We start from the raw sequence: 22,031 nt of genomic DNA, 5'->3' as shown, positions 1-22,031 counted from the left end.
TCAGGCCTGACCCTGCTTAACTTCCAAGATTAGGCAGAATCAGGCACTTCAGGCTATATGGAAGCTATATACACACACAGGGAAGTATGGAATGTGTTGCATGGTTGCTTTGGATCTCCATAGCTTTCTGGTCTTTGGATGAGTACCAAAACCTGGTCCCAAATATTCCAATATGATATTAATCAATCATCTAACCAGAGATCAGTGTAAATGTGTGTAAAATTTTAAGGATGCCAATAGCTGTATCAGAACAAAGATTGAAGGCAAACTGATTTCTTACCAATAGAATTAAAACATACAGTAGCACTAATTCCAGATGGTTAAATGCAAACAAATACATGAGTTTGATTAGCTGGAATATGTCTAAATGAAAATTCCTATGACTTCTATTAGCATTACCAAATTGGGATTTCAAAGTTAAATTTGGATGAACAAGAATGAGGCTCCTGCTTTATAGTAAAATATCAATACATATTGTTTGTTTAGCAAGAACCAAGCCGGTATCTAGCTAAAATAAAGTTAAGCTATATTTTAAATTGAGTTAAAAAGTACTCTATAGTTATAGGCTATTAAAGTTTAAACAACAGTAATTGTCCCAAGTAAGTTGCAAATGATTCACCACTGCCTCTGAATTTCTGGGATAACATATGCTTGTAAGATTTCAAAATAATTTCTAATATTAACTTTTATTCTCATCTTGGGCTTGACCAGTATCTGGGCATACAACTGGTATTTTCTGCACATAGATCAAACATCACCCCCAGTGACAATTGCCAAAGGCATTTTCAAGAAGGGGTGTAAGCTGGTTGGGGTGAAATCATACATCCTTTTGACTTGGAGAAATTTGTTTAACCAAAAAGTAGAATTTAAAGTTCATTTCTAAGCACAAAATTGTATCTGGTCTCAAGCAAAGCCAAAGAAACGAATAGGCAAGCATAACTATTCTAAACCCTAGAATGGCTGAATCACTTGGTGGTCATGTATGCAATCTGAGTTCCCAGCAGGAATAATAATATATGTAGTCAGAAAAAATGCCTCTTCTCCCTCCAGAGCACAATGGCGTGGTCTGGGAGGCCTCCTAAAGAACACAGACCTAGATGCTTCAAGAAAAGGGTACATTTTCATCATTTGTGAAAGCCTGGATACGATGCTGTCGTTCCATTTACAGCAGGTCCTGTGATCCAGAGTGGAAGTGGGAAGGAGGCTATTTCTGCAAACTCTTCTGGCCACCCCACTCCACTGCTCTGGGGGGGTCCCCATCCACCCAGAGCAGATCAGGGATGGTGCAGGAGCCTGGTCAGGGAAGGGACAATCAACTAATAGTGTCTTCCCCCCACTGTTCCATTCACCAACAGCCTCTGCTGTATCAAAAAGCCTTGGGTATCACCCAAAATCATTTCCCTGTTTTATTTTTTTACATTTCTGCCTCTCAAGGACTAGCTTGATATAAAGAAAGGTGAGAAGGTAGGCAAATATTAGTCTATTACAGTAGGGATTACAGGAGAGCAGGGATAACAGGCTTCTACAGGAGGTGGGGGGCCCATCAGTGAGGGTGTTCAAGGAAAAATAGGAGACCCCCATGTTGGATACTATATGAGCAGAGCAGGCTTGTTCCAGTGGTCAGACTAGATGACCCGGGAGGTCCCTTCTGAATTGCTATGTTTCTGTGAAAGGAATTACAGCCCCAGTCCCTGGAAAAATCTTGCTGCTCTGGCTTCTAGGCAGAAAGGATATCTTTTGCTGCAGATATGAAATTTGATTCACAAAAGCAGGCACAAAGTCTGTATTTTAATCCTATTATGCCCAGTTTCTTCAATTTAACCCAAAGAAATCTCATTAGCTTTTATTGTTAGAAACTTGCTTAACTTCAAGAACTGCATTTAGTTTTATTTTATTTACCACATTTATATATCACTCCACACCGACACAGATTCCGGAGCAACGAACCATAAAAAGACCAAAACCCTACAACAACCGTAAAACACAATATTTAACAAGTATTAATAAAACAAAGGCTGGTCAAATAAGAAAGCATTCTGGAATGAAGCATTTTCATAAGGCACCAGAAACAACACTGTGTTGGTGCCAGTGTGATTTCCAGAGGCAGGGAGTTCCAGAGGAATGGAGATTCTCCTCTGTCTGCACTTCAGTCATGCCATTGGTCCATGAGAAAGCACCAGGCGCACGCATCTGATGATCTCAGTAACTTGACGATTTGATGAGGGAGAAGGCACTTTCCAATATCTTTTTTAGAGCTTTGTGCACTAGTACTAAAACCTTAATCCTGGCCCTGCTAAGAAGAGGCAGTCAGTGCAATTCCACCAGTAAAGGAGCTGCATGCTGAAAATGGGCCACTCTTGACAACAGCTGAGCCGACACATTCTGCACTAGCTCCAGATTCCTGACCAGCCTAAAACTTAAACCTGAGCCTATCCTAAATGTAGAAATTAAACTTGAGATGTTTGATGTCCCTGATCCTATGTCTGATTCTAAATTCTGGGCTCAGAAAACACCACCACACACTTTCACATCTGCAAACAATGCAAAATATCTTTCTACAGTCTGCCACATGCAATACTCTTTTCCTCCTCTTGACTGTATCCTTTATTACTCCCTTTCATTCTCAAGGGTCCTTTTGTCTCATACCTTCCTCCAGCAGAGTTTGATAATATTCCATTAGTACTATGACAGCTTGATGAAGGTCTTTCTACAATGTAAACAGAACAGCCAAAGACTTTCCCCTGCAGGTGCAACCTGGAGGGTCCTCCAGTTTGCAATCTTTATTTGTTCAGAAGTGAAAAACTGAAGTTCTACTCATCTGAATTGCTGGCATATAAATCCCACAATACTTGCTAATGACTACAAGGTTTTGTTCCTGTTACAGTTCTATTCAGAAAGCTGAGCATGAGACTTCCAAGCGGGGCAGCAGGCTTTCTTAGCTCTCAAGCATTTACAATATCAGACTTTAAAATGAGGACCAAACCATACAATGGTTTCTGAGCTCTGCAAAATGGGCCATGCTCCCTGTTGTGAAAACAGCACCTCCCACTCTGCAAGGGGACTTTGATGAGATCTCGGTCTAGGCAGGACAGAAAATATTCCAGCTTTAACATTGCAACCTTATGGACCAGCAGTGGAATTTCGGTGTTCAAGAGGTTGTCTTACCTGACGGACATCTAGCCGGTAACTGAGGATGGGGTCAACAGCATCGGGCTCCTTCTGTGTCCACTGCAAGACATAGGAGTAGTTCTTGGACTGCTTCCTGGTAGGGTTAGGGGTATCATAGTAAAACTCGGGGTGGTAAGCTTTAGCTGAGAAGTGGAAGAGGTGTGGGTTATGGGAGAAGGAAAGAAGGGAAAGAGAAAAAAGGGTAGGAAATGTATTACAAAATCAGGCAATGAGAACCACAAGAATCCATGCTCCCAACTCATCTAATGCTCTGATGATATGTAAGTGATCCTGCTTACGCATAGTAGCTGATTCTTTGCACAATTTGCAAGCCACACTGACATCTTAATCCAGACTTCTAGATGATCAACGCCCAAATGCACTGATCCTAGCAAAGCAGCAGCAAATGACACCGAACCCCACGAGACAGGAATATATTCATATCTATGGTGGAACCAGCTTTGATTCCTCTCTGGCTTGTAACAGTGACTGAGATGAGATTGAAAGGGTAGTAATCTTGCTCGCTTCTCTTATAGAGCAGGGCTCCTTTGAGATGAATGCTTTCCCTTGTAACATGACACCTCAAAGTAATTAAGGTATTTAACACAGAAGAATCTGGCTTCTGCTAAGAAAATAAACACCATGACAGGAAGAGCAAGGGAACACTGAAAGGGAACAACATAATACTTGGGAGAATGTGGAAGAAAAGTGACTATCCATCAGTATCCATATACTTCTCTCAGTGCACAAATAAAACTCAAGCCATCAGCTGAATTCAAAATGGGGGTGTAGAAATGGGGCTAGACAGCATGACATCTACCCCATCATTTCAATCGTCCAATGGCTTATTCACATATGATGTGCCAGGAGAATTTCACATTTAGTTCATCCCATGTTTCCCAGTGAACACCACACTATCTGAAGCGAGGTGCATGTTTCTAAGCACTCTGCAAGATACCTTGGATATGAGCTGGGGAACCGCAAGCTGCTGCAGTTGTCCAGCACCCATCACGTGTTCATTCATGTGGGTTTCTCTTCCACATGAGTTGTGAGGGCACTCCAGCAGGCAAGCAGCAGAAACTGCCTGCGTGGAAATATGAATCAAACTTTTGGGTATATGATGCATATTAGCAAGTCATTCATATCCTAAAACCTTATCCAGAATTGTTCCCCAAGTCCAATTCTGGAATGAGTAATGCATTAGTGACCAGCTGTAGCACAAGTGCCACCAATAGGGATGCATGAGGATTTGATTGTGGGGGAGAAATACAAAGATTTGCTCAATATGTCCCTGCAGGTTTTTCTGCCAACTCTGTGTTGGTACCAACTCCATGTGATGCAGTTTGAGCCAGCACACAGACTTCTGTTTTTAATACGGGCTGTAATTTGCATTTTTTTTAAGTGCCAGGAAAATTTGGGCCTCCACTTTGCATACTGCACTACAGATATACAGTTCTTGGCTCTAAATTTGTGCGAATATTCCAAGCCCCCTCTCAACTCAGCCCACTTTCGGCTATTAGGTTGGCAATGCAACAAAAACTGCTGAGTTAAAATGGAACAAACTTTTAAGTGTCATGCATCCCTAGCCATGAATGGAGCAGTCGACTTGCATTTCTGGATTTTTGGACAAAGGGGCCTGAGGCTTTGGCTCTGGCGTATGGTCAAGGGTAGAATCAAAACAGACATTAATTTAAATCTATAATTCTAGCAGCCGTGCATTGCATCCCAATTTACTCTACAACAGGCGTGAGACCCAAGCCCCTCTAAGCCGCCCTATCTCCTATGCTAGCGTTCCAATCTGAACTGGACTTCTACACTTAGAGTAAAACTGGAACACAACACAACGCAACGCAACGCAAAGCAGACAAATGAACCATATGGATTTAAAATAATGTCTGTTTTGCTTTCTATGCTTTGGACTATGTAGCTTGAAGGGCACTGTTGCCCTGATCCTCAGTTCAATGGAGGCAAAACCACTTCAGTGTTCACAGTGGTTTGCACTAAAGCTGTACTTTTTGGACTCGATTTATGCCGCACTTGCAGAAAAGGTTAGCCACCCATGCTCCGGTGTGATAAGAAATGCCTAAATGCCATAAGCGAGTACTTAAGCAGAACCTGCTCTCATAGCATGAGGTGGTGAGCACATGCCCTGTGCTATTTTTCAAAAATTTAGAAGAAGACCATGTGATGCACTAGTAGAACAGGGAAGCCTTCTGCTACCTGGCATCCTCCAGTGGACAACAACTCCCATCATTCTCAGCAAACATTACCTATGCTTTGATACCATGGATTTCTTTAGATTAGTGTTAATCTGAATCAATGTTTTCAGGTTGGTTTGGGTTTGGTGATTCAAGCTAATCAGAGATCTGTACACAAACCTATGATTCTAGGGAAAACAACAAAGGTAGACTGAATTACACAGTTCATGTACAAAACAACAGCCTTCAGTAATATAGGCAACATTAAAATTAATCATCTCAGAAATGAGAAGCAAAAAGATGTAGTCTTAAATATTTAACTATCATTGAATCTGAAGACATTCATTGCACATAATGAAGACATCTTTAGATCCAAATTTCCATGGAACATCTCCACAGTGAAATATTTCCATCAACAGATTTCTGTAGTCAGACACTGGTCTCATTTGCTACCCAAAGGTCACAGCCATCATATAACTGGGAAGTGTTCAAGACTTCCAATGTACTTCATGGGCATTCTGCTTTCCATCCTACTTCATCGCACCCCATTTACAAGCTCCACCATTCTTCATTGCTATAATTAAATGGAAATGATTCAGTGCTTATTTTTATTAGCTTAGAATGGTGATATTGATGTTTACTTCTGATTCCCCTTTTCTTATTATTTTTATTGACCTAAATTTTTGTGCATGCCAGAGATTCAGAGCCACCTTGGAGACTAATTGTCACTTATTCAACTTGTATTGACTGTGAAGTCAAGTTTCATTACAAATTTGGAAATAAAATCAGAACAGATAATAATCATCATCTAGGGTAATATCCATTTTTATTAATTGATTCCCAAGATGGAAGATCTCATCTCCAGTGGTTTAATAATCAAGTGCCGTATTTTTCGCTCTATAAGACGCACCTGACCATAAGACGCACCTAGTTTTTAGAGGAGGAAAACAAGAAAAAAATATTCTAAATCAAATGGGGACATAATCACAGGCACATTCCCCATCACTTCCCCATGGGCTGCACATCTGACAGACTTACTGCACTCACATATTCGCTCTATAAGACGCACAGACATTTCCCCTTACTTTTGAGCAAAAAATACGGTACATTGGATCCTTTATAATTTTCTTCCGGTTCATTTAAATCAGCTGCGGAAGGTTTTTGTAGCCATTTGGGGGCACAGAAAGAATCAGAGGACCACTCTTGTGCCCAATCTACATGCATTGCCCAACAGTATTTGAGGAGGAAGATGCTAAAATGGAGGCCAAAAGGATTGCAGCAGTGGGAAAACAGCAATAGCCATCCGTGGATGTTGGGCGTGATTAGCATATTTGGTTTGTGTATTAAGGACATTAGTGGAGCCCTGTTCTGACCAAAGGTCTATCCAACTCAGTACTGTGTTTCCAGGGAGGTCAACCAGGGAAGTCCACATACAGGACTTGTGCTCAATAGCAGAATCCTGACTATGCTTCCCAGCAAGTGGTATCTAACAAAGAGTCTTCACAACTATTAGCCAAATAGCATGGAGTGGGGAATACCAGGGGCACAGTTCAGGTCATGTTCAAGGGCACAAAATACATAGATAGTCAAGATCCCTGTGTAGGCATTTGCTTGCTTGCATGGAGGACGAAGCTGTGGAGGGGGCTGTAGACATGCACATAACCCCCACCCTCCACCCCAGCTTCTGGTTAGGCCTTTCTGAATGCCAAAGAGGGCTCATGAACAGAAAACTTGATATGGCAGAGCTTGCAGCTGTGGGAATTCTGGAAGCACATTCAGCTGAAGATGTCTACACAGCCCTCTTCAGATGTTCATGCTGCCAAATTTCTGCTGCTCTCTCCCTGCCGCACTGCTAAATTTCTGCGGCTTATTCAGCAGCACAGCAATCAGGGTTTGTTAGTTTGCTGAAGACCGGGAAACCCAAGCAGCATAGAAATGAAAGGCTCAGTATGGATTGTGACACCTTTGTTTGTCTTGAAAAAGGGATAAAGCACAGGAGGAAACAATGACCAAATATGAACAGGAGCAGATTTAAGGACCTGGGACTGTATGGTAGTTGGAACTGTATGGAAGCTGCACAGGTGGGAAGTTGTTTGGGTGAAATGGTTCTCTATAGGATTCTGTTGATTTCGGTGGCAAATTCCCCATTTCCCAGTAGTCACAATGTTGTGTCTGAGCTAACAATCACAACATGGGAAGGAGTGTGATATAGCAGAGCATGAAGAGGCTGAATTGCAGTAATAGGCCTCTTATAGACCGCAACTGACATCTTGCTTTTATCAACTCTGGCTTTGATCCAAACTTGCCATTCAGTGAACAGAAAGGCTCCTCTTTCCACAGAAAGGAGAATGATGCAGCAGAGGTTCCCACTGGAAGGAAGGAAGGTTTTTGCCCATTCCACCTTCCACTGCTGCAACATTCCTAAGCAGCTTTTCAGGGGACACAAATTGTGTCTTTCCTACTTCCAGTGGGAGAATCCCACAGGTAGAGTTTCAGCCTTGGGAGTTCTGGCTCCAGCCTTATTAGTATACTATTTATAAGTCAACTCTGTTCATGGGGACATCTCCTAACAAGAAAAGAAGATGGATGCTCTTGGAAGGACTTACCAGATACTTGGAAGAGGCAGGTTGCTACCCCAACATCATTGGAGATGCTACATTCATAGTTGCCGCTAGTCTCCCGGCTCAGGCTGTCCACCTTATACTCCGAGTAGTCCTGCTGCTCTGTTGGGGGCACAGTTAAAAGACTTCCATTGAATCGCCAGACTGCTGTCGCCACCTTCATTGGACTGCCCTTTAGCATGGTGCAGCGAAGGGTGACACTGCGTCCCACGGCTTGCCGGATATCTTGGGAAACAGGCTCCACCATTGGGGGGACTAGAGAATAGAAAAAGGTGCAACAATGATGTCACCATCTGCTGCAATCTTGACCGTAAGGATAAAGAACATTCACAGCTTATGATCGTCCATTGACTTCTGCGGGTTCTGGGACAGACTCCAGCAATTTCATCGCCAGCTTTAAGAGAAGCAAAGCAGGACAAATAAAAACAACACTGAAAGAATGTTCTATACTGCCCATTAATAGTTCTCTGTGCCTGTTGGTGCCTGGATGCTTTCAGAGAGGGGACTTCTAGCACTACTTGTGTATTTAGTCCATTATTTCCTCCCTGAGGAACTTTTTTCCCAAGTAAGAAAAATACGGGAAGAAGCAGTGAGAAAACACATGAAGGAAGAGCAAGACATATGATCCCTATGAAATTCCGGGACTGAGGTGGGGTGATAGTCAGATAAAATTCTCGTGTGGAAAACTCCCCTGCAGTTGTCCTCATCTATGCAGCCTTGATGAAATGCTACTTATTCCCCTACACACAGACACACTTCATTTGTCAGATCTCAAATAAAAAGGCAAGTGTAAACTTTTTGTTAAAAAGAAGAGGCCCTTAAAATTTAGGAAATGTTCATCTGGGGATAGGTTTTTGAACAAAATGTTTACACTGCTGTGAAGGGAAATGAGTTTCACCAGATACAAGGGCAACAGACGGAAGTGCAGTGTTATAATGGAGAGACCAAAGTTGCATACAACAGGAAGAAGCAGGTGAGATTCCAGAGGGAAGGGCTGAGTATAAACAGGACTCATTTTGTGGAAACTGGTGATGAGTTGAAAGACTTGCTTGCATGTTGTTCCAGGATGCAGATAACGGGGCAGAATTTGAAACCACTCCTTTGGTAGGATTAATACAATTATAGGAGGTAGAGGTCATCCGTCTCAGCTGGACAGATATACTAAAGCAGGGCTACATAAGTACATCTCATGGAAATGACCCATTTCATTCAAATGGTACCATGCTAGATGCAAGATCCATGGCTCCTTCATGGATCACTGCCTTGTCGTGGCGAAGGGGCTTGCGTAGCTCAATGAAGCTATGAGCTATGCCATGCAGGAGAACACAATGGTCATAGCAAACACTGTTTTCCAACAACCCAAGAGACGACTCTACACATGGACATCACCAGACGGTCAACCCAGAAATCAGATTGACTATGTGCTCTGCAGCCAAAGATGGAGAAGCTCGATACAGTCAGTAAAAACCAGACCAGGAGCTGACTGTGGCTCAGATCATGAGCTTCTTATTGCAAAATTTAGGCTTAAATTGAAGAAAGTAGGGAAAAGCACTAGGTCACTCAGGTATGACCTAAATCATATCCCTGATGAATATAATACAGTAGAGGTGACAAATAGATTTAAGGAATTAGATCTGATAGACAGAGTGCCTGAAGAACTATGGACGGAGGTTCGCAACATTGTACAAGAGGTAGCGACTAAAACCATCCCAAAACTCAACAGTGGAAAACTCAACAGTGGCCACAGGATTGGAAAAGGTCAGTTTACATTCCGATCCCAAAGAAGGGCAATGCCAAAGAATGTTCAAACTACTGCACCATTGCACTCATTTCACATGCTAGCAAAGTTATGCTCAAAATCCTACAAGCTAGGCTCCAGCAGTATGTGGACCGAGAACTACCAGAAGTACAGGCAGGATTTCGAAGAGGCAGAGGAACCAGAGATCAAATTGCCAACATACACTGGATCATGGAGAAAGCTAGGGAGTTCCAGAAAAACATCTACTTCTGCTTCATTGACTATGCTAAAGCCTTTGATTGTGTGGATCACAACAAATTGTGGCAAGTTCTTAAAGAGATGGGAGTACCAGACCATCTTATTTGTCTCTTGAGAAACCTATATGCGGGTCAAGAAGCAACAGTGAGAACTGGGCACGGAACCACTGATTGGTTCAAAATTGAGAAAGGAGTTCGGCAAGGCTGTATACTGTCGCCCTGCCTATTCAACTTATACGCAAAGCACATCATGAGAAAGGCGGGGCTAGATGAATCACCAGTTGGAATTAAGATTGCCAGAGAAATATCAACAACCTCAGATATGCAGATGATACCACTCTAATGGCAGAAAGTGAAGAGGAACTAAAGAGCCTCTTGATGCGGGTGAAGGAGGAGAGTGCAAAGGTTGGTTTGAAACTCAACATTAAGAAAACTAATATCATGGCATCCGGTCCTCCCACTTCCTGGCAAATAGATGGGGAAGAAATGGAGGTAGTGACAGATTTATTTTCCTGGGCTCCAAGATCACTGCAGATGGGGACTGCAGTCAAGAAATTAAAAGACGCTTGCTCCTGGGAGGAAAGCTATGGCAAATCGAGACAGCATACTAAAAAGCAGAGACATCACCCTGCCAACAAAAGTGTGTATAGTCAAGGCTATGGTTTTCCCAGTTGCAATGTATGGCTGTGAAAGTTGGACCATAAGGAAGGCTGAGCGTCGAAGAACTGAGGCCTTTGAATTGTGGTGCTGGAGGAGACTCCTGCAAGTCCCTTGGACTGCAAGGCGATCAAACCGGTCAATCCTAGAGGAGATCAACCCTGACTGCTCTTTAGAAGGCCAGATCCTGAAGATGAAACTCAAATACTTTGGCCACCTAATGAGAAGAAAGGACGCCCTGGAGAAGAGCCTAATGCTGGGAACAATAGATGGCAAAAGAAGAAGGGGACAGCAGAGGATGCGGTGGCTAGATGGAGCCACTGAAGCAGTTGGTGTGAGCTTGAGTGGACTCCAGGGGATGGTGGAGGACAGGAAGGCCTGGAGGAATGTTGTCCATGGGGTTGTGATGGGTCGGACATGACTTCGTGACTAACAACAACAAGATGCAAGAATCTGAATGTACCAAGAAGTGCTTGTGTCAGAGATTCCTGTAAGACAGAGATGGGGAAACAAGGCCCTGCGGAGCTGCTTGATGATCTCAGCCTCACTTGATGTGGCCCTCAGTCCACATTACAAAATAGGTGCAGATCTGGCTCTGGGCTACCTTTTGCTAGCCAATGAAGCCCACTGAGGTAATGCTGATTCAACAGGGAAAAGATCCCACATCCCTGCTGTAGTTCAGTAATATAGGTGGCAACCAGGCTCAGTAGTACAGGTGGTTAAAGCAAGAGGGACATGGAAATTCATATATGTACTCAATAGCAGGAAATAAAGTCTGCCTATCATTATTATGCTCTAGGAAGAATATGTTGACCAGTTTCCATGAGTATCTGTCAATTTCCATCAAACTTCCCAAACTTTCCCCACACACAAATGTTAGCTTCAGTCTACATTATCTAAACTATCACATTATATTTTTGCCGGTGATACCTGTTGGTTCCAAGAAAAGAAATTTCTTTATTCATGGATGTTCACCCAAAATAAGTTATATCATTTGGAAGATAAATCTGTATCTATCCATCTCTATAACGATAGGTGATAAAATCAATCCAAGAATCATAAAACAATGAACAGACTAAAATAATAGAGATGGGCAAAGAAAAAAAAGCACCATTATGGTTGTAGAAGGTTGTCTGTGACACAACTCTTTTGTAAATTCTATATTTGAGGAGGTTCTCCCTGAAGAAGGTTTCTATCAAATGGTGGTGGGATATGCAGAAGGGCTCTTCCTGATCCCAGTGATGGAAAAGGTTATGGAGATGGTCCTTATGGTGGCCTTTGTGGCATGAGTAGGAACAAAATTGTCCCAGTGTGCCTGCAATATTACATTACAATATGGAGAAAGCCCATACTAAGTGTCCCAGCATCACTGGAAGCACACCTGAGGACTTTTATTTATCTGGCATGTAGCAGAAGAAAACAGCAGCTGTAACTACAAGGCATGTAGTCTTGGAGGAAGGAGATTTCCTCTGGCAAGGAACAGTGGTCTGAATGTACTGTTTTTCTCTGTTCTCAGTTTCAAGGTTCTGTCTATGGAGGCAAATGAATTAAAGCCAGCCCATGATTTAGCTTGCTTCATACCATGGCTTGACATGGTCAGTTCATTAAACACTACATTCAACCAACAACAGGTGTCTTTGCTGAAGGCCCCCTCCTCACTAGGATATTAATCAAAGAAATGAAAAAGTGCAAATCAATTCTGTCCTGCTTTGGACTCTTTTGAAAGGAGTCACTTTTGAGGGAGTTGACCTTCAGGTACTTATTCCTTGTATGTGACTTGGCAGCACTGTTACGTGAGTCACGACTGGCCAAACAAACGGACTCGCTGAAGTTGGCACTCACTTCAGTGGGATGGGCTCATCCTTCCAAGGTAGCCCTGAACGAACGCTAGCGACCAATACCAAGTGCTCTCTACAGGCTGTGCTCAATTTCACTGGCTACGGCATCTCTTTACGAAGCTGTTAACTGACCACAAAAATAAAGGTTTGGCCTGCTTCGTGCCTTTAACAGCTGCTTGATATGTGGGAATCAGCAGATTAAATTTTTAAAGCACGGCAGTTGTGTTTGTAGAACAAGCTGCTCTGGAAGGTCCAGGAGCCAGTGAAAAAAGAAGTTGGCAATCCCAACTGTTTATCAGTTAATGGCCCACAAAATATTACCTTTCAACTACTCTGATTGTGCGAAGCAAAAGGCAATTGAAATGAATTAAAGGATATGCTGCATACCACTCAGCAGACAGACACCTGCCTCCCCCTCCGATCTGCTGGAGGATGAAAGCAGCTTAGTGTTCTTCTCCTCCCTTGATTGCTCTGTGGAAAACAGGGCTTGCACTTTTTCAATTTGCCTCTGTTAAGCTAATAAAACAGAACCGCCAAATTCAGAGTCGAGCAATTTCTATTCTGAATACCACCCGTTTCTGCAGGGAAATGAAATGAAAAATGTTTTGATTTCATGTCCTGCATCTGGGCTTCCTATAAGCAACTGGAGGTGAACTCTTGGGCCTGCTCCCTTCCCATGGAGTTCAACTTATCTGCTACTTACCCATTTTGTATACTTATGAATTCGTTTCATTTCATTCTTTCCTTATTTTTGCAAGCACTCAGCAGCAATGTAGCAAACCAACACTTATTTATTTGTAATATTTCTGTGCTGCCTTTCTAGACCAGTCAAGGCAGTTTACAACAGGCTGAAAACAAAAACCCCATAATCAGATGACGGTACCACTGTACAGTGAAAACAAGACCATAAACACAACAGTTTAAACAGCTGAGTTAAACAGATGCACCTGGGCCTCCTTCCTGAACACAGACAGTGGGAACAGTTGCGACTCCAAAGCAAGCGCCTTCCTGGAATCCAGTGAGAGGAGCTTTCATTGATTTAAATGAAGGGAAAAGGTTTGCCTGCTAAATCGTGGCAAGGCAGATGCTAAAGCCACAGGAGCTCACTGGAGCAAGCAAGCTAATGAACCAACTGATGGCCCTACCATGAAGAAGAAAAGCAGAGAAGGTCTTTGCATATATATTTTTTTATCCCTGCAAAGAGTTGTGGGGAAGGACTTCTGTTCTGCACTGCTGCCCACAGTCTCTAGTTTGTTTTGGTCAGACACAAGGTAAAGTTAAGCTGGATTCTGTGAGTTACTTTAGTGACCTCACAAGTCAAGCTGGGCTGTTCCTTGGGACCCTCAGCAATGCTCATTAGCATCTCTGCTAAATGAGCTATTATCTACTGAGTCATATTCAAATTTATGCTATTGTCATAGAAAGCCCTAAACAATTTGGGATTAGGATACCTAACCAATCACCTTCCCTTATATATACCCAGACAGTCTTTAAGGTCATCAGAGGAGGCCTTGCAGGTCCTTCCAGAATTCAGAGATGGCTGCAATGCAGTGCCCTGGTGGTTGGCCTCCTCAGTGGTGGCACCCACCCATTGGAAAACCCTTTTCTGTAAGTTCAGGAAGCAGAAAATGTGGCATGTTTCTTGCAGCTCCTGAAAACATACTTGTTCACTCAGGCTTTCCCTGGCTTAAAATTAAATGAAGCATTCTGCTTCATTCTTAATGCTCATGTGCTATATTCTTATAACTGAAAATTTTTAATATGCCTTGTATTTTAAATATGCTTTTAATGTTTTTATGTGAACAGCTTAGGGATTTTGTTATATTTAAGTGGTATGCAAAATAAAAGAAAGTAAAATGTATAGTTATTGACCAGTGAAGCAGAGGGTCATACATTCATGGAAGCACATCACCTAATCAGAAGAGATAACTTTCTGCACAGGCACATGGGTGCTTCGCACATGAGTCTTCTGCCAGCCAGAAAGTCAGAAAGCAGTGAAAAGGCTCTTCGGGCAGAGCTGGGTTTCGTTACCCCACTTCAGATCCTTCCTTTATCAAGCACCTGATTATCACTATTGCCAATTTCCCAATGTGGGGAAATGCTTATATGGGGGTGTAATGGGACGTTTATGCAAGTTTACTTCTTTAAGGCTGCAGTGTTAGACTAAGTGGCCTTCAGGTGAGTGGCTTTTCCATACTTCTCAAAGCAAACGATGCGCGTCATGCATAAAGGTGAAGAGGGGCCAATCGGGATTTGGCTGCCACCACCATCCTAAATGGGAGCAGCCTCTGAAGAAGTGGGGGCAGTCTCCATTTCCATCTGGGCTATGCAAGAATGGTTTAAAGGTGAAGTACCACAGGACAAAAGATCTAGGCCTTGAAGTTGCCTATCGGTGGTTTTTCCTGCATCTCTGGAATCAACGTCTGCCAGGGAGTCAGCAAGCTCTTCCTTGCAGATCTTCAGGAAAGCCTAAGCCTAACTCTTTCCTTAAGCCAGGACTGTTTGGTTTTCTCGGTGAGTTTAGCTTTTAATTATTTTAGCCGGCAATTTTAATCTGATTTTATTTTATCAAAATAGGATGTTATAGATTTTTAAACTGTATCCCCTTTCTATCTTATATGCTGCCTTGAGAGGCTTTGATTCTTAAATAATAAAAAATTAAAGCTTCAATTCTTAAATCTTAGAAAGATTGATTTTCACTTGGACAGCAGATTAACCTGCACAGGGGCACCTGCTTACAGTCCTCCTGCTGTGGTGACAAGTAATGCATTTCGATAGTAATTATTTCTAAATTTTCATCTATCCATTTGAATGAGCATTCATTCATTATGCAAATCATCATGCAAACATCATGCAAATCAGCATCCGCTTTTTGTGTGACGCATTTCCTCTGTTTTGCCAATGCAAACTCTGACAGACTGAGTGGAAATGGTTCGATACAAAGGCCTTCCCTCTCCGATATTTGGCAGGTTCTGAGATAAAGCCCCAATGAGAATTTACACAATGCTTCAGTATGCTTGTTTTGCATAATTCACAAATAATGCGGATAATATGCAAATTATGCTGCCTAGGTATTGTGCAGCTCAGATCTGGGACCCCAAACATGAGCCTTTAACTAGTCAAGTGTCAGTGACTCTGCTTGCTCATCTTTTTGAGTTCAAGAATTAAACTGCAAAAGCAGCCAATGTGGTGAGCGGCATTATGAAAGAGGTGAAGGGGCCGGCCCCTCAGCCAGGCATTCGGCAAACAATGCTCCTTCCACAGGCTTCTTAATATTCTGTTTCTTCCAAAACAGGGCAAGGCGGCTCAACGCGGCAGCAAAGCAATTTTGCAATAACGCAGACCATAAGGACTCGCCTACTCTTTTGGAAACAAATCAAATGATGAACTAAACGTATGCGGCGCCTTCACCATCTTGCCCAGTGCCCCAGGCACCTCATGAGAATTCACGCACCACGTTCTTCCTAGAGCAGGGCCTAGAATTCTGTGATTGGAAAAAAAAAACCTACCTCAGCACAGCCAGTCTATTTCGGGAAAAGTAATACAACACATGCAGCAATGAAGGGAGAGCCAAGCAAACAAGGGCAAGAATTGTCAAGTGTGAGACGTGTCTTGCTGTGCCTTGAATAACCTTTCACTTTCCTACTTTTACAGGATTAGCAAGTTCTGGATTTATTTTTCAACGGAGAGGACGCTCAGAAACATAAGGGTCACTGGAGCACGACCAAGTTCTAAAACCCATTTTAAAATCTATTTTTACTCCTCCTCCAGGGGAAGGAGAAGACTCGCTTTCCAACAAGCAAGTCAATTCCTGTTGAAAGTTGCGACAAGCTGTGCCAGCTTTTCCCCAGGCTAGTACCTTCCAGATGTTTGAACTAAACATCCCTGATCATTGACCACACTAGCTGTGCCTGATGGTAATTGTAGTCTAAAACATCTGGAAGGTCTCAGGCCGAAAAAGTTTCTAGATTAACTCTAGATAGAATCAGATACCTGGTTGCCTGTGCTAAGGACTTCATGGCCCAGTGTCCCTGCCATTCCAGGCAAAGTTGGAGGCTAGCAGAAAGAGGGGAGGCTTCATCAGCACCTGCCTTGCTCTCTTAGTAGGACCAGGAAAAAGAGATTTCCATTTCCCTTAGCTTTATAAATCCTGTTTTGAATCTGTTGATCGTTTTCTGCTGTCTGATGATTTTGTGATTTTAGGAAGCACTCCTATCACCTCCTGATAGCAGTCCTATCACCCACGGAACCCAGGGCCTTTGGTGCACCCCCTGAACAAGGCATGGTGGTAGTTGTCTCCGCTGCTCTGCCTCGTTCCCTGAATTTTATCTAGACAGCTGTTTCCCATTGGCGAGGAAAGGAGGCTGGGATGTTGATAGGAACTGGTGTAGCTCCTCAGTCCCAGCATCATCCCCATTCTGCTCCTTACATGCCCGCATTCCCCTTCTCCCAGCCACATTTCTGCTTTTGGAGAGGTAGGCGACAGTTTTTTTCCTGTGCTGGCTGGCGGGTCGGGGCTTGGCCTTCAGAATTCTAGTTCCAAGATTGAAGGATCCTGTAGCTTGGACTCTGAATAATACTATGCCCCCCACCCCAGCCCCAGACAAGGCGCAGGATTGTGACATTATGTTATCATGTTGTTTGCATTTACATTTCTGATTGTTATTATTTTTGTAAACTACCCTAGAAAAATGGTTGAAGTACAGTATAAAAATACTTATAGCTACTTGAAAATACTTCAGAGGTTTTTTTGTTGGTCAAGTCCTAACAACTGTTCAGAAAGCCCTTGACTACTGGGTGCTATAAAAATTAAATAAATGAATAGAAAATGTGTCTTCTGCTTCCTAAATTTTAATTGAAAAACAAACATATACAAAGATTTTGCCATTTTACATGCTGGACACATTGAGAGCTCCAGCAGCGACTTAGAATGAAGTTCTTAATAGCCCTGCCTCATCCTATTCATTCCTAGTTGTCCAGAAAGTCTCAGAGTCAGCCATATTAATTCCAGCATCACCTTGATGGAACCCACCTTGCAGGACTAGGGAAGTGGAAGGAATCTGATTGAGGGTAAAAGTTCTTTGGATTTTCTCAACTTGGCCCAGTGGATTCTGTTTTATCAGTGGCTTGATCTGATGCAAGTCTTCCATTCCTAAAATGGCCCTCATTTTTTTTTAAACTGGGCCATTCAAAAAAAAAAACTGGGGAAAACTGCACAAAATTTGGGCCTCTGCTTTGCTCTACAATTTGTATAATTTGTACAAATTGCAGAGCAGAGGCCCCAATTTTGCACAATCTGAAATTAAGTGCCAGAAAATTCAAGGTGGCTAAGCAGGTGTGAGTGCAGATGTATGCGAAGAAGCTTGCTGCTGTACTGTTTCTGTTAAATGCTACAACAAAAGCAACAACCAAGATCTAACATTGTGCAAATTTCAACAATTGGAACCAATTTCCCCCATTTTGCTCGGTTAGTGGGTCTCCCTAGAGCCCCCTTGATCTTGCTTCCATCAGCTTGGCCACTGACAGCAAATAGTTTGAGACAGATGTTATTGAGGAGAACTGCCTATGTTACATTCACTGGCAGTCTGTTTAAACTATAATTCAAAATGAATTAGCTCTCCACAAACAACAGCAAAATAGCCTCTGACATCAAGGAATGGATCTTCACCTCCCTGGGAAGCAGTCTTTGATCACAGCAATATCTGAGGCAGGACTCTGCACTAAGCTTAACACTGCCGTCCCTGGCAGCTTTCTCTCTAATGTGCAATTCCACCCAAGCCTCTTCCTTCTCTCACCTCCAAGAGTTAAACCACTAGGTTTCTCAGTCAGTCCTGCCAGGCTAGGGTTAATGACATGAGGTTGGAAAGTCCTTTTTCCCCACAAAGAAGCAGGATCTCTGGCAAGCATCCTCCTAAACTGACTGTAAATGGACTCCAGCTCAATCAGAGGTTGTCCTTTCCTCTCTAGTAAGTACACCTGCTCCTGCTGTTTCTCAAGCTCCCACCCTTGCTATTCCCTTTCTGGCCTTCCTTTATATCCACCTCTGCCTTTCTCCTCCATCATCCTTGCTCCTGGGAGTCCTCTCTCCACTCTCAGCCACTCCTTCTTTGCGCCCCACCCCATCTTCCTTTAATTTCCCCCCCTGTTTTTTGCTTTCCATCACTGCTGCCCTGTGGTAGGTACTGATTATTTTGGCTGATGGAGGAGGCTGCAACCAAGCAAAGGCTCCCTGGCTTGAGATGTCACCATCCACAGCTGCTCTGCCCCTGGGAGCCTGGCTTTGTGCAAGGAAAACCAGGGGTACCACATGCAACTTGCTGGATGCTCTGTAAGAGGTAGGCAACCCCTGATGGTCCCTAACATCTGCAAATGTTTCTCGAAAGATGCAGCTTTAGCTCCAAATTTATGCAAATGTTTGAGCAATTTTGCAGAAAGCCAAAAACAAAAAACCCTGACAGTCTGCTTTTGGTCATCCCATCAGAAATGTGTCAGCAGGCCACTAAGCTCCAACAGACCGAGCGTTCCACTGGTGCACATCCCCGGTCAGGAGTTCTTTCTGAGCAGCTCAAGGTGTTTAATGCATGGTGTTCCCATCCTGGTCAGCTGCTTGTCCTGAGTTGTGTCAGATGCAAATGAAAGGACTATGAAATAAAAGCACAGTCCAGCAACTGGCAGGAATTTTCTAGTCTGTCAAGTCCATGCTGCTCTGCTTCACATGAGCTCCTTTAGGTTTTCAAAGACTGTGACAATTCTATTAGCCTTTCCACAAATTGTATTTTTGGAAATGCCACTTTTTCTGTCTTTTGGGCTAGGGGATTCCTTGTCAGAGGCTGGCTGGCTGGCCGTCTCTCTCTCTCTCTCTCTCTCTCTCTCTCGTTGGCTTTCTGCCACTACACCCATGCACCACCCATTTAGGTACCAGTAGACAAACTGCTACTTTCACTTTAACCGAAACAGAAGTTTTACCAACATGGCCAAGTCTCAAAGTCTCCACTTTACTCCCTATCCTGCTCCAAGGCATACAGCAGCAAATTAGTCTCATGCATGTAAGAGCACAGGTGTAACTGCACAAATTCAGTAATTATGAAGAAAGTGAATTCAGGACTAGAAGGAAGCATGGATGTGTGAGAAAGCGAAAAGATGATTAGCGGGGCATTGAGGACCATATCGAGATGTTAGTGAGCAGTAGCAAGATGATAAGAAGGTCTCTAGTGCAACGGACATGTACAACACATCCCATGTGCAAGTTGATCTGAAGGAGACACGCCTGTGTTCAGTGAGATTCACTCCCAATGCAGAGCTAGGTTCAAATCTTTGAGCATAGATTAGCTCAATTACTCTATGGAAGACTTTTTCATAGGCAACTGCTTGCTTTATTAGAAGTTTTTACAAGTAATTGTATGCATTAGAATGCAGACATTAGGAAGATCATTTAATTAGCTTATGTACTGCCTTTCTTCCAAGGAACAAGTTGATGCATGCTGAATCTCCACCCATGCCTTATTCTTGCAACAGTTTTGTCCTTTAGGTTGAAAGATACTGACTGGCCCCACATCACCCACTGAATGAGGATTTGGACCTTAGTCTCCCCTGTCTGAGACTCTAACCCAGGGATGGAAAACCTTTTGCTAGGCTGAGGGCTGATTCCCAATTCAGAGTTGCACTTGGGGACCACATTCCAGGACAGGTGCGGCTGAGGAAAGTGTGTCCTCAAACAGCTGGTGTGGTATAGTGGCAAAGACGGGGGGCTGGGACTCAAGCAGTTTGGGTTCTGGTCCCCACACAGCCATGGAGCCAACTGGGTGACTTTGGGCCAGTCAACAGACTCTTAGCTCATGCTGTCTCACAGGTGGTTGTGAGGATAAAGTGTGAAGGAGGAAGAGAATTAGGTAAACTGCCTTGAGTTCCTTGAAAGGGAAAAAAGTGGGATATACATAAACTTAATACATTATAATTTATGATTTAATATAAATATCAATAAAGGCAAAAGGTCTGGAGTCAGAATATCATATTTTTACTCATAGCCAGTGACTAAGACATAGGAGAGGCATTTCAATCTTTTGGAATGGGGAGAAACTGTACCAGAACTAGGAATGCACCAAACTCTTGGTGGTTAGAGGAAGGGGGTGGGGGAAGGAGAAAGGGACCATCTCAGCAACCCTAGAGGAATGGCTTGGGACTCTGGGATAGCCAGAACGGAGCCTGAGGCTTCCCATTCCTTAACCAGCACACCAACCTGGCTTTGGTACAAGTAGAGAAGGCTCAGAGGGTAATGGCCCTTGGCATGGTCCAACCAGTTCCTTGGAAGTCACTGGTTTAATGACAGAGTTAAACAGAGGATAGAGATCGCAATTTGCTGTGCTTCTAAGTGCACGTAAGGACGGGGAACTAGAAAGCGGTTGTCCTACATCTCTTCTGCCCCTTCTTCCCTGCCACATTGAGAAACTAAACAAAAGAATAAGCCATTGTTGTATATCTGAGTTTCCCTCTTCCACTGTACTCCCTTCGTGGCCATTTGCAAGGGTTGGGAAAATCAAAGGTGATCATGCCATGTATTTCTTAACAGCATTGATGGGGGGAAGGAAAGGAAGAGGCAGTAACTTCTAAGTGCTTCCTAAACTCACTGAATTCACTAGGCCAGGGGTGGTCAACTTGCTGTCCTCTCAGTGTTTCAGACTACAGCCCCCATCAATCAGCATGCCTAATGGCGATGGATTATGGGAATTGTAGTCCCAAACATCCAGAGGACACCAACTTGCTTTATGGCTTCATTGTGCCCTAAAGTTCAATTCAGTTAGTGCACTGGACCAGGCCGCACCTTTCTCCCATTGAAATCAATGAGGCTTTTCAGCATTTCAGTTTGGCTGGATTGGGTCCGTAGCAATTAGAGGGTGCGGGGAATGAAGTCCGACACTGAAAAGCAACGGCAACCAACCAACCAACAGAATTCTTTCCTGAAGGTTTTTCTAAAGCACTGCACAAAGTTTTGCATGAGTCTGCATATATCCATGTATTTTAAGTTGCTCAAGAAAGCAGGGTTGTTCTAATACTAGCCTTCATTTAATTAGGCTTTTTCTCAGGAGTGACAGAAGGCAGTGAATAGCCCTGGACTTTGGAGCTATTTTCTTTCACACCCACCCAAGCCAATTAGCAGTACAGGTGAAATCTTCTTTAGGAGAAGAGGTAGCCACACTCAGTGATTTACCTCCTCTCCATGATCTCCTGCAGGGGCTAATACATCACACCCAGTTTTTGCTTTTCAAGGGTTGGAAGAAATTTCACCCTGGGTGGTACTCCTTTGACCTCTGCTGCTCTCCCCTGAACACCTCTCCTTGAAGCAGGCAAGAGCCCAGCCTGCAGCAGCTCATGCTTCAACTCTGTGCCCAATTAAGGCATGCTAACAAGATGCTACAAGGCAAAGTACTCCCCTGAAGTCTTGGTATTCCCCTGGCACAGCTGCCTTCAATACACTCTTCCCTGAGCTGAAAAGAAGGCAAGGAGGAGAAAGGGGTGCAGAAGACAAAATGCACGATCAAGTCAAATATAGAAATAAG

The 22,031-nt window shown here is 43.4% G+C and overlaps 1 protein-coding gene across 1 annotated transcript in view; it reads right to left on the bottom strand.

The window, feature by feature from the left end:
• MDGA1 (MAM domain containing glycosylphosphatidylinositol anchor 1) overlaps positions 1-22,031 on the bottom strand; it is a 192,711-nt gene that overhangs the window by 99,774 nt on the left and 70,906 nt on the right. The window contains exons 8-9 of the mRNA XM_044450534.1: positions 7,973-8,242; positions 3,166-3,311 (exon numbers count right to left, since the gene is read on the bottom strand). Coding sequence (XP_044306469.1) covers positions 3,166-3,311; positions 7,973-8,242 — 416 coding nt within the window. The remainder of the gene's footprint in view (positions 1-3,165; positions 3,312-7,972; positions 8,243-22,031) is intronic.

Source organism: Varanus komodoensis, unplaced genomic scaffold, assembly GCF_004798865.1.
Source record: "Varanus komodoensis strain SLA01 unplaced genomic scaffold, ASM479886v1 scaffold1, whole genome shotgun sequence".
Classification (NCBI taxonomy): Eukaryota; Metazoa; Chordata; class Lepidosauria; order Squamata; family Varanidae; genus Varanus; species Varanus komodoensis.
The sequence above is the reverse complement of the archived record's forward strand: the minus strand, read 5'-3'. Positions and strand labels throughout refer to the sequence as shown.